Consider the following 12,478-nt stretch of genomic DNA (forward strand, 5'->3'; position numbering starts at 1 on the left):
TTACCAGGGAAATGTGTATCTTGTGTTTTTATACATATTTTTTTAATACTGTTATACATTTTTATGTAGTACTTAATAATGACAATCAAAAGCAAGGGTCCACTTTTGATTGATTGAATAATTATTTTGAAGTTCATACATTTTTCAAGCCTTGCAGATTAGCCAAAGTTAATTAAACATTTACGGGAGTCTCTGTGTACAGTACTTCATCTCAATGCTAAGCAGGCCTTAGAATTAGATCATTATGCAAGACATGTTCAAAATGCATGCTAAAAACTAAATCAAAATTCATAACCTTGTTTCAATATTTATTATTATTGCATGACATGAAAAATGTACCTAGTTTTTGCAACCTTTGAGCCCCAAAAAATGTTGGCCACTTTCCACCACAAAACCAAGTCGACTGGGCCAAGAATATGTCAACCTTTTTATAAAGAAAGCCATGTTGCAGATGCTTTTAGCTTATGGTGGGTGTTCTTGGCGATTAGCTCTCCAACACAAACGCCACGGTATGAATTATTTTGAGCTTGTTAATGAATTTATTTATCTTACATTAATTAGATAAGACGAAGGAATTTTCTTTTACGTGCAAAGGGTCAAATAAAGAAAGCAGAGTGAGGGGGAGAAACGGGGAGGGTGGTGTGGGGGCATCGCAGGCTGTGCCTTGGCTAAGTCTGTGCATCTGGGAGCTGCATGCTTGTAAACCATTGCATTTTCTCCTCATCCACCACAAGCTACGATGGCCCAGTAATGTTTTGTAGAAGAGCCTAAATCCCCCCCCATCTCTCTCTCTCCCTCTCTCTCTCCCTCTCCTCCTTTACTACGAGCTCAAAGAGCAGACATGCCAGGAATGCGTAGAATGCACAGAGGCCTGGGTACGAAGAATGTCATAATAAGGACTAGATACCATTTATCAGTCTACTCACTGTAGCTATGTATAAGTGTCTCTGTGCCTTGGATTCACATAGATATGAGCTATTAATGGTAAATGTGCTGCACTGCATTTTAAATGACTTATTGACGTGCATATATGTTTATGAAACTGCCAGCACGGCATTAAATGAAATATTACTTGTGAATTTTTATTATGTTGGCGTTCAGCATCTTGTAATGCCAATGCACTTGACACCGAGCAAACGTGGACAGTAGAATGCAATTTTGGTTTTGTTTATTTTCTCCTCGGGCGATGTATAAAAAGTTAAAACAAGAAATGTGATGCATTATAAAAGTATGCTGAATCTTTGATCTTGTTTTATTTGGGTCAACACCATGCTCATGCTCACCTCACCTTTGCTTCCTGCCTCCAGCGATGGAATGAAGCCGTAAAGCCTGATTTCTACTTTGTTGCGAACGTGATCTGCTACGATCGCTCTGTGAACATTATGCGCAACCTAGTATAAATAAGCCGTGATGTACAAGAACCCAGCTCACGACTTCACAACATACACTACTGGCCGTGACCTACTCCACTAATAATTGACCTGTGATGTTCTGATGATGACATGAGTTATTACTGTATTTATTTTTCTACAATGCATTTATCTCTATCTTTTTTTCCATTCCAGTTATCTTCCATGGTTTGAAATCTACTACAAGCTGCTAAATACGCTGGCAGACTACTTAATTAAGCACCAGGTAAGAGCCTCTAACAATTAACAAATAATTTTATGTATTTATTTTGTTGGTATGATTGATTTATGTACAATAAGCACATTGTACCTAAATCCTGCATTTTGAAGGGACTACGAAGTCATAGCACAGCGTTCGTCTTGTGTGTTTTGAAAAGCAGTGCCGTGGTAAGATATTTTCTGCATTGTGTACTCCCTCTCTGTACGCTGGAGTCTTTTTGTGTGTGAGGTTTGTTTGTTGCGTCGGGTTCGACTTGCCTCGTGTTGTTACCAGACAACCATGTTGACATTTCACAGACCAAACGCTGATCTGACACTGGAAGTTTTTCCCGATGTTTTACTTGGAAAAACAAAATCGTTTAGGAAGCATGCGCACACACACACACCACTCGCATCTTAAGATATCCTTTTCCCCCTGACTATTCACTGTATTCTACAAGCATTGGAAGGGGAATTCTAAAGTGTGCAACAAACTAGGGAGTTGTGCAGCGACTACCATAGGCTGTAGGTGATGTACCCTTGTAGAGACTGCAGGCAGAGAGAGAAGGGGGGGGGGGGGAGTGCACAGCGCGTTGGGACAGCTACCAGTTGTCATGTAGTCCCAGCTTCGCCCAAGTTTCTGAGTGAGGGGTGATCAGCTTAGAGCCTTGTTAAGAGGAGGCACCCAAAAAACACACACACACACATACGCACGGACACACACACACACACACACACACACACACACACACACAACACACACGCAGGCCACATTCATAAACACATTCAGCTCTGTCACTTAATATGAATTCCACAGCATAATAAAATCCAGAGAGAGACAGACGGATGAAGACGGCATTCTTGTGTGTGTGTGTGTGTGTGTGTGTGTGTGTGTGTGACAGAAAGATTGCTGCACAGTAAAATCCTCAATGTTAATTTATCCATTTGTAACTCTGAGGGTATTACAAATGTAACCAGATCGGTTACGTGTGTACAGTCTCGGGAGTTAAATGAACACTCAGGATTTCACTGTGTACAAATCCTGTGTGACTGAAGTGTTAGTGTGCATGATTTGGTTTCTATTTTCCCCGCTGTCCGTTCCGGGCGAGAGGGGGATGTTGACAGACGAGAGAAGACAGAAGAGCGATGAGGGTTTAAGGCGAGGGGGTAAATGAACTGTTTCCCCAGGCCGTGTTGCTGACCATGCGTGTGAGCATTGAGCCGCTCATGACAGGAGGCTGTTCGATCGCAAACCCTTCACTCCCCTGCTCTCACTGTACACAGTGAAATCCTCAGTGTTCATTTGACTCCGAAGAGCGGTCAAATGTAACCAAATGGACCTTTTACAGCTCCATTTGGTTATATCTGTACACTCTACTGGAGTGGATTTATTTGACTGTGCATCTTCCCCCCCCTCTGTCTCTTCACCATATCTCTCTCTCTCTCTCTGCGTCTATCTGTGTCTCTTCCTCTTCTGCTCTCTCTCTCTTGAGCGCACACACATACAGTACACACACATATACCGTACACACACTGACAGATGCACGTACAGACTTCGTCAAACATACAGAGACTTTTGGCCAAAACCAAAGCAAACTTCTCAGAGCAAGCAAACAGAAAGAGCACTTGAGCAAAACCTGCCAGGTCAGACCTCAGTGTATTCGCTACAGTTCGTTAGTTAGTTTAACTAGGCCTGCGTGTCACTAACCGTTGTCCCGTATACAGCGCCTCTCTGCCCACGACAGAGCTTGAGAAATAGCTGCCTTGTTGCAGAGCTCATAAACGCCGGATGAATAATCCCGAGGCCTGTTCTGTGGTCGAGCCAAGCCCTCTGATGGCTTCTTAAAGCCGCTGTCTTTTGGACCGGGCGACCCTCGGCTTAATTACCGACAGCCAGGCTGTAAATCAACGCTGCCGGGATAATAAGTACTCTGCCCGTCTACCCTAACCTCGCCATTGCTTGTTAAATGTGTGTCGGTCGGATGTTTTTGGAGCCCTTCAGGCCTCGATGCGGCATTGCCCCGCGGTCTGTGAGGGAGACCCTAGCTGGTCTTTACATTGACACATAAAAAAAGAAAACTTTAAAGCCAATTGTCCTGATGTTTTTTTGTTGTGTTTTGTACAATTTGTTTCCCCTCCCCAGGAAAATGAGTTGAATGACATGCTGAACACACTATATGATCTGCCTGTGCCAAAGCCCTTCACGCCAGTAAACCTGAGTGTGGTAAGTTAATACTTAATAATAGCGAAAATATATCATAAATAAATACTGAAACCAGATATAATCATTAAGGAAAGTTTATGAATGCACTGTGTTTACTATGTAAACTCTAGATTTCCATTTTCCAGCCATTGAGTTGAAAAAATTATTAAAAGTTTTTTAATAATTTGGGAACCCCCCAAAATAATTTCGGGACCCCCTGAGGGGTCGCGACCCCCATGTTGAGAAGCCCTGCTGTAGATGCATGCATCTGATGTGTAATTTATAAAAACAACAGGACTACAAACGAGCTACAAGCATCGATCTTGTATAAGAGCGTGTACAGTGGCTCCTTTGGGCAGTGACACCGTCGTACGACAAAGTGCAAATCAGGCTTGACTCACCGAAGGGGGGAGAGAGAAAGGGAGAGAAGGTCAAGGGAGGGAGGGCCTAGGTAGCCAAAGAAATGAATGGATGGCGTGTGTGGGCGGAGGGGGGGACTGACTTGACACTCTGTTTGGAAACACAAGTGGCTCTAACGGGTTCTGGTCCGATAAAGGATCCGCTCTGAACCCGGTGTACACTTTCACAACTCATCATGTGTCCAACTTATCAAGGGCAAACAGATATGTTAGCAAGCACACGTCTATCCACGTCAGCCTGTGTTTGAGTTAACATGACACTATCTCAGAAACACAAAACACACACTTTCTCCCCCCCCCCCCCCCCCCCTGTTTTTGGCTATATAGAAGTTTATATTTGTACGTCTCTAAATGTTCTGATGAATTGAACATGGTGGGCCCTATTAGAAACAATTGTAATGCTTTATGGTGTCGTCCAGTTAACAGTTTTTGTATTTAGTTATGCTTGAAATGTACTGTAATTCTGCAAACTGTTAATAAATACTTCAATCAATCAATCAATCATTCAGTGGGACTGCGTGTTCACTAATATCTGTCTATTTTTAACCGCCAGCATTAAATCACGCAAGGTCTTATCGCGCGTAACACTTATTTTGAAGAGCCAAATATCCGTAACCGCATGTTACAATGACAAAATGCTGTGCTTGACCAGTTGTTGTTCTCTCGCTCGGTGCAGAAAAAACCTGACTGCGAGTATCACAGCGCCGGCTGTGGGCAGTTGAAAACCTTGTTTTCACCAGAAATGACATTCATGCCGATAGAGGCATTTGAACGCGGACCATTGAATGCAAGTGAATGCGCGCGTATCTTCAAAATGGCCGCGGCTTGGACTGTTGTGCTAACGAACGGTGGCTAATGATACGATCGGATCAAAACATGGATTAAAGAATATAAACCCCTGGATAACGTAGCTACGTGTCTAGCAGGCTAGACGATGAATTTAACACCGCTTTCACGGTTCTGGCGGGCTGCGTGTTAAGCAGCGTGGGCTTCACGTCATGGCCTTTGTCCTTGAGGACCACCGTTCCCTTTCTTTAGTGGACTAATTAAAACGAGCTACTGTGCTTCTCTCGTGTGCCACCGGTCTCACAAGGAGACGTGTGTAATTACGCCGATAAGCCGTACAACACAAATACTCATGTTAGGTAGTCGATATATAGTTTAAAGAGACTAACAAGTTTGATTACAAGTTGTTTTTATATATTTATTTCCCTGTCCTTTTTTATTATTATTCAATTACAAAGATTTATTTTGATGTTGGAGCTTCATTGGAAGAGAAGCCCAGAGAACAGGGGTGACGGTTTCATCTGTTTTCTGTAGAAACCACTGTTTTGATATTTAATTGATGAAGCAGAATAATTCCCTAAAAGAGTGATTTCTCTTTTCTGTGTGTCATTGCGGCAGCCGAGTAAAGGGATCATTGTCCCCTTTCAAGTGTGAACCCTGTTTTGCGCTCTCTCTCTCTCTCTCTCTCTCTCTCTCTCTCTCTCTCTCTCTCTCTCTCTCTCTATCTCTATCTGTCTCTCAATGTGCAAGAATAAGCAGTTGTATATTGCCACCGGGCAAGTACTGAGAGATCCACAAAACAAGGAGCCGGTGAGTGGAGCAGAATGAGAGAAACGGGAGTAGGGGAGAGAGAGAGGACTTCTGTGAAATCTGGAACCGCTGCTGCACTAATCGCATGGGAGCTGTGGGTTTCCAATTTGGCCAAATAAGCCACGCTATCTTTTTAAATATAACAAAAACAAACTATCCTGGGCCTTGGTGTGTGTTTCTTCTCCTCTGGAAAACAATCAAACCATGTAAATGATTAATGCCACTCCATGCTGCTGTATTCTCTTTCTGAATATCAAAAGTTACCCCCCCCCCCTCTATCTCTCTTCTTTTATAGTTTATGTTTAAAGCAAAGGCAATTGTGCTCAAAAAATCTCATTGATGCCTTTCCAGTTAACCCACATTCCATGTTGTTGTATAAACATGTCCTAGGAAAAAAAAGGCAAGGAAAAAGAAAACGGATAAGAAAGCACACAAACAGACCACGAAGGTGTGGGACAGATGAACATCAGGGTGTGTGTGTGTGTGCGTGTGTGCGTGTGTGCGTGTGTGTGTGCCTGCGAGCGTGCTTGCGTGCGCGGCTGTGTGCCTGATCATCGTTAGTAAAGCCTTATTTTGTCCAAGACATGCACAAAAGCCACAGAGTGAACATAAACATAGACTCCCTGTATCATACAGTTAGGCCTACTTAACAGCTGTACATTATAAGAGAGGTCGAGGGCATACAGTACTGTTTGGACATAGGTACACTGGTACAGTATAGTGGTTCTACTGCAGCTACAGTATGTGTACACTATCCTACAGCACTTTTTCCAATGAATGCTATTATAGACCCATAGAACTTCTCTGCCTCTAGCCAAGTAAGTCCAGCACTTAATGCCATCTAGATATTGTTTGTACTACACCGCCAGGAAACATTAGTCAATATTTCCGGTTAGTCACAGGTTTTTATTTTCTCTCCCTTTTGTTCTCTAAACTTGTTCAAATCTCTCGGGTGGTGGACACTTTCTTTACTTTGCATTTCTTATGGCAGCATGCCAATTTCTACCCCTTTTGCACTTTTCAATGGAACTTGGTGGTGGTGGGCTGCTGTTTTTGTCCTGTGTAGCAGTGATTCTCAACCCTTTTCATTTCAAGGACCCCCAGTTTGATAGGCATTAGGCCTCAATTTATACTCCAGCGCACAGCTGTACTGCCATGCGTTGCTGCCATGCGTTGCCATCTTGAAGATCCTTTCTTGTCTGCAAGCGACACCTTTGTGTGTATAAATTAATCTTGGCCTGTATTCCCGAAAATAATAAATACGTTCTGAATCTCAAGCACACGGTGTGTTTGGAATAACAATGCCACAGCTACGGCGTGGCATCATTTAAAATGAAATGAAATGCAGCGTTTTCCCCCAAAACGCATGCGGTCTTGGCAGTCGGAGAGCGGTTAGTGTAGAGCCGGCTACTGTGGATTTACGGACGGAGCAGCAACAGATGGCTGAGCCGAGGCCCAGAGAGAGAGAGAGAGCATGTTGCTGTTGGTGGTGCTGTGTCTACCTGTCTCTGTACAGCAACTGCTCAGGCCTCTTTGATCTGAACACTGAACCTGCCCTGCTCTCCCAAAGTGAGACAGGCAGCCCTGTGATCCTTTCAGTGTGTGTGTGCCCGTGCACTTGGCTACACACGTGTGCATGTGTCCATCAACATTCCGCACACAGGCCTCTTGTAATGGTTAAATAAAGACTCCCATTTTCCACCGGAGACATGGCCGTGCAGTGTGTGTGTGTGTCTATAGGGGGAGCCGAGCTGCTATGGAGCGCTTCTCTTGTTCTCCGGGCCTGATAAAAGCATCGCCACAGTTCAGACACCAGCTCAGCAATTCATATAGACAGAGGAGAAGATGGGCCATAAATCATAGAACAAAGTGAAGGGCCCTCCCATCCCCCTCCCCTTCCCCTCGTTCTCCTGTATGTGTGTGAGCGGTGCGCTTCATTGGGTGACCTTCCTTCTTCTCTGCCCTGTGTGTGTTTGTGTTTTCACAGCACTCCTACTTCATCGCCCCGGATATCAACGGACTGCCAACCATCCCTGAGAGCGTAAGTCTTCAACGCAGAGAAAGAGAGACACGGAGGGATCATGCACTTTGTGAAACTTCTCTCTTCTACCTGGAACACTTTTTATTCAGACGCTGCCACGCCGCTATCACCTTTTGAAATCGTTGCATCACTAGACGATACATCAGCTCCTTTAGTCTTTTGTCTTGTGCTGACGCTGATACTGCTACTGCGTGATCACACCAAGCATTCGCTTCAAATTTGACTCTGTGTCCTCTTTTGACTAATCTTCAATTCGTGACACTATAACAGCACAAGACATGCAACACTGTCTTGTGCTGAACACAGCTGATGTACAAGTACAAGATTAATGCTTTGCATAGATTGGCTATTTTCGGTGTGTTCCACCGTTATATAACACATTATAAATAATTAAAATACAAATTAATTCCACGTCAGTTGTCAGTATTTGTAATTTTTTACATGCTGAGCTTAAATTCTTCCTCTGCATTTTCACATCCCGACTATTCGAAGCAGTGGATGCCATTAATATGGTGATCACTCAGGCTTTAGAAGTAAAAGTGCCCTTTTTGCTCCCTCAAGCACAGTTGATTGATAGCTTTTTTCCAAAAATACATGTGACTGGTAGAAATTAGTCGGACAAATTAAAGACAGAAGTGCTTCTGTCTGTATTCTCTCTATTTATGCCGAGTTCTGATCCCTTACACGAAGCCAAATACTACGTGGTGAAGTGTAACTAGCATTCCAGCCTATGTACTGGCCCAATGGCCAGTCCCACTTCATATTCACAGCATGTAGAAATGTAAGAGTCTAGTGAGTGTGGAGAACATGAAGTGTGTGTGTCACTCTGTGCCCTTCTCTCTTCAGCGGAACCTGACGGAGTACTTTGTGGCGGTGGACGTCAACAACATGTTGCAGCTCTACGCCAGCATGCTACATGAACGCCGCATCATCGTTACCTCCAGCAAGCTTAGCACTGTGAGTCATTTCTATCCCTTTCCTACTTTCAGACGTGCTCAAGTCAACATGACATTAGACGCGTTCATGAACGTGTCCAGTGTCTATTCAGGTTCCTAAATATTATAGTCATGCGGTCAGATGTTGGTTTTGCCTAAAGTCACAAAACATTAGATACTAAAGAATTCTTTCATCTGTCTTATGCAACGGAAGTCATGGAAGTTGTCTCCAGTACGGCAGCCATATAGTTGGGGTTGATTTAAGCAGCCTTATTTAGGTTCATACATTATTTGGATGTCGGTGGGCCAATATAGAAAATGCGTCACGCCTTTTTTCTGATCTGAATATCTCCAATCAGGCCCATTCCTTTGAATGTACATGATCTTCATCAATATTCCAGCAGGACATCAAACTCCCAAGTATTGAAGTTAGAACACTGATCAGACTCAAGGCTGCCATGCCCTGATCCACCACCCTGGCATGCCCATGCAGTCACACAGCCTCGCTCTCTCCACTCTGACAGGCTGCAGAGTACTTGCACTGAAGCCTGATTATATTTGACTGTTTGTCTTAAAGCTGCTATATTTTAATGGCCAAGAATGCCCTAAATTATCCATTTATTACTGCTTTAACTCTCTCCCATAGTTTCAGTCACTTCTGCCTGTCTGGAGGTGGGGAGGAAGTCTCTGCCAACCTCTCTCCCTCCCTCTCTCTCTTTCTCCATTTCTTATCTCTCTCTCTCTCTCTCTCTCTCTATATATATATATATATCCCCTTTCATTATCTCTATGACTGCGGCATCGGAGCCAAATGTTTATGACAGTTTAGTTTAGAAAGCAGTGATGTCATCCAGGCCCCATCTGCAGCCAGTTCTGCCTCAGTATCTGCAGGTTGGGTTGTGTGGGTGTGTGTTGCATGGCAGGGGGAGTGAGGTGGGGGGGTGGATGGTTGAGGACGGAACCCAAGGTCTCCCTGCGGACCCAGACTCTGTGGGAGCTGTAGAAATTACCCAACCCTATGAGAATTTCACTCCTCCGCTGCCCCCCCTCCCTCGAATCCCCAGACCGCCAGCGTCTCCACTCGGAGCGAACGCCCTGTGACACTGGGGTTACAGGGTGTAAATTATCAGACCCGTGGGCGAGGGGGGGGGTTGTTTTTCTTCCACCTAGGGAGGCAGACAGACGGAGGTGATTTTGGCCCGTGATTTACAGTCGACCGTGGCACATACAGACAAATCTTTCCTCCCCAGTTTGTTTAACGAATGTATGACGACAGGATATTTTAAGCACTTCCACAACATCAGACCTCCACCTCTGTACACCTTTTTATGCTCTCCCATCCTTCATCCACTCATCCATCTATCCACTCATCTTCCTCTGGGAGAGATGTGTTTTGGTTTGTTAGCTAAAACTAGCTATATATGTCAGGCACTACTGGACTACAAAGGCGTTTCACATATCCACTGGGATTACTACCAGGCCTGGCTGCATTAAACTTCCTCAGTTCTTCTTTTTTTCCCCCTCATTTGTTTGTTTATCTTTTTTTTGTACCGTTGAATAGATTGACCTTCCACTTCAAGTTAGAAATGACTGCTAGGAGGGTTGAAACCAGCTCAGTGTACATACTTGTCTGAAAGCAGGCACATGACTTTAACTCCACATTGTGATCACATTGTGTGTGTTGTGGACAGTAAATATATAATTAATCACTGTCGACAGTGACGTTTGATAAACGTTTGCTGAAGCCCAAGTGTGTGCCGTCACTGAATTGACAAGAAGTATTTGCCGTGCTCACCACCACACAGGATAAATCAGAGATGGGTACTTGGTGAGTAGTCCGTTGCCATCTTGGCTTGTTTTATTTCACTTGGTCGTCTACTGTCCAGCCTCTCAGCCAAGCAAGGAGAGATGGACAGATGGAGGGATGAATGAGGGAATAGAAAGAGAAAGTGGATGGAGAGACACCCACACACACACACACACACACACACACACACACATCCACTGCATATATTACACCTGCTCTAGGCGCTGTCTGCGTTGAAGCCCCCAGTGTGAAACCCACGGTGTGTCAGGCTGCCGGTACATGGCCCCGGCGCGTCTTGCCAAGCAGCCAACAGCAAAGGAATAAATCATGATCTTACAACAATGCATCAGTTGACTTATTGCCGTCTCGTTGACCGGAGGTGAGCGGCACCGCTGTTCTAAAACACGGCCGGAGTGGCGGGTGGCGCGGAGCCGGCCGAGCGTGCAGCCTTGTCGTAGGGGCCGTATAATGGGGGCCGCATCGCGCCTTTCCTCTTAACTAGTCAGCTGGGAGGCCCCGCGTCTTTCATCTGCCGGGGCACCCCTCGCTCTCCGCCCCACAGCCCTCCCCGCCCCAGCTCACAGGCCCTGTCTCAGCCCTACAGCATCCCCTCATCCCACAGCCTCACGGAGGCAGGCCCAGCCCTGACAGCAGCCCTCTCGTCAGACTGTCAGGGCTATGCTAACAAGGAGCACATCCATCCACCCGGCCCCAGAGTGCCAGCTGCCTCTCGCTTTCCTGTCTGCTTCTCCTCCTCTGCCATATCTCTCTTTCTCTCTCCTCTCTCCTCTCTCTCTCTCTCTCTCTCTCTCTCTCTCTCTCTCTATATATATATATATATATATATATATATATATATATATAATGTGTGTGTCTCTCTATTTCTATCTCTTTATTTCTCTCTGACTGTCTCTTCTCTCACCTTTTATTTTGCTCTGATTCGTTCTCTATTCTCTTTCTATCCTTTGCTCTATTTGACTTGGTCTCTGTCTCTCTTTCTGTGTCTTGCATCGTTGTCTCTATCTTTTGATGTCTCTCTGTTGTTGGGTGGCTGCAGAACATCAGCGTGTCCCCTCCCCTCCTTCTAGGTTTCAATAGACATATCTCAGCCCATGTGTCTGACTTACGTGTGTGTGTGTGTGGTGTGTGTCGTGTGTGGGTGCGTATGCACGCACAAGTACAAGTTTGCGCTTACATGACATTTGTGTCTCTGTGTCTTTTTTCTATGCAACGGCGTGTGTGTTTCCCACTTTCACAGGTGCCTGTACCGTATGTCTTTGTGTGTGTATGTGTGTGTACGGTACATGTGTGGGCGGCCTGGTGTTAGGTAGTGTCTGCGCTGTCCTGCGTGCCCTCTTTCTCTCGCTCCCTGTGCCACCTACTTGTTAGTGGCACACCTGCGTTGTGCCGTTGCCTGACACCGGGTGTTTGTCAACATAGGCGGGGGTGGGGAGGCGGCCGGGGGGAGCAGAGCGCCTGTAATTGGTGACTTCCTCCGAGAGGAGAAGGTGGAGAGAGAGAAAGAGATTGGGAGGGATCGAGCGAGCTGAACGCAGAAAGTACAAGACAGGATTTCAATTTGTTGTTGTTGCTATTTTAGGCGCATGGCACTGTCATACGATGGAGCATGAACCGGGCATGAGCTTTACAGGAATGGACAGAGTAGGAGAGGGCAGATGAAGGTCACCATGCGAGGAGGAAACGGTAGAGCGAATAGAAGCTGAGGTGAGAGGTTGAAGGGTAGGAAACGGTAGAGCGAATAGAAGCTGAGGTGGGAGGGTAGGAAACGGTAGAGCGAATAGAAGCTGAGGTGAGAGGTTGGAGGGTAGGAAACGGTAGAGCGAATAGAAGCTGAGGTGGGAGGGTAGGA

General features: G+C 45.4%; 1 protein-coding gene across 5 annotated transcripts in view; it reads left to right on the forward strand.

Moving 5' to 3' along the window:
• Positions 1 to 12,478, forward strand: part of dennd1b (DENN/MADD domain containing 1B) — a 135,499-nt gene that overhangs the window by 62,727 nt on the left and 60,294 nt on the right. For 3 of the 5 annotated variants that reach the window (XM_080770932.1, XM_080770935.1, XM_080770933.1), the window contains exons 6-10: positions 1,566 to 1,635; positions 3,751 to 3,831; positions 5,766 to 5,825; positions 7,813 to 7,866; positions 8,713 to 8,823. In XM_080770932.1, coding sequence (XP_080627058.1) covers positions 1,566 to 1,635; positions 3,751 to 3,831; positions 5,766 to 5,825; positions 7,813 to 7,866; positions 8,713 to 8,823 — 376 coding nt within the window. The remainder of the gene's footprint in view (positions 1 to 1,565; positions 1,636 to 3,750; positions 3,832 to 5,765; positions 5,826 to 7,812; positions 7,867 to 8,712; positions 8,824 to 12,478) is intronic. The other 2 variants (XM_080770934.1, XM_080770936.1) reach the window with 2 other exon arrangements.

The sequence above is a fragment of the Protomyctophum bolini genome, assembly GCF_963924005.1.
Source record: "Protomyctophum bolini genome assembly, chromosome: 8".
In the NCBI taxonomy this organism is placed as follows: domain Eukaryota; kingdom Metazoa; phylum Chordata; class Actinopteri; order Myctophiformes; family Myctophidae; genus Protomyctophum; species Protomyctophum bolini.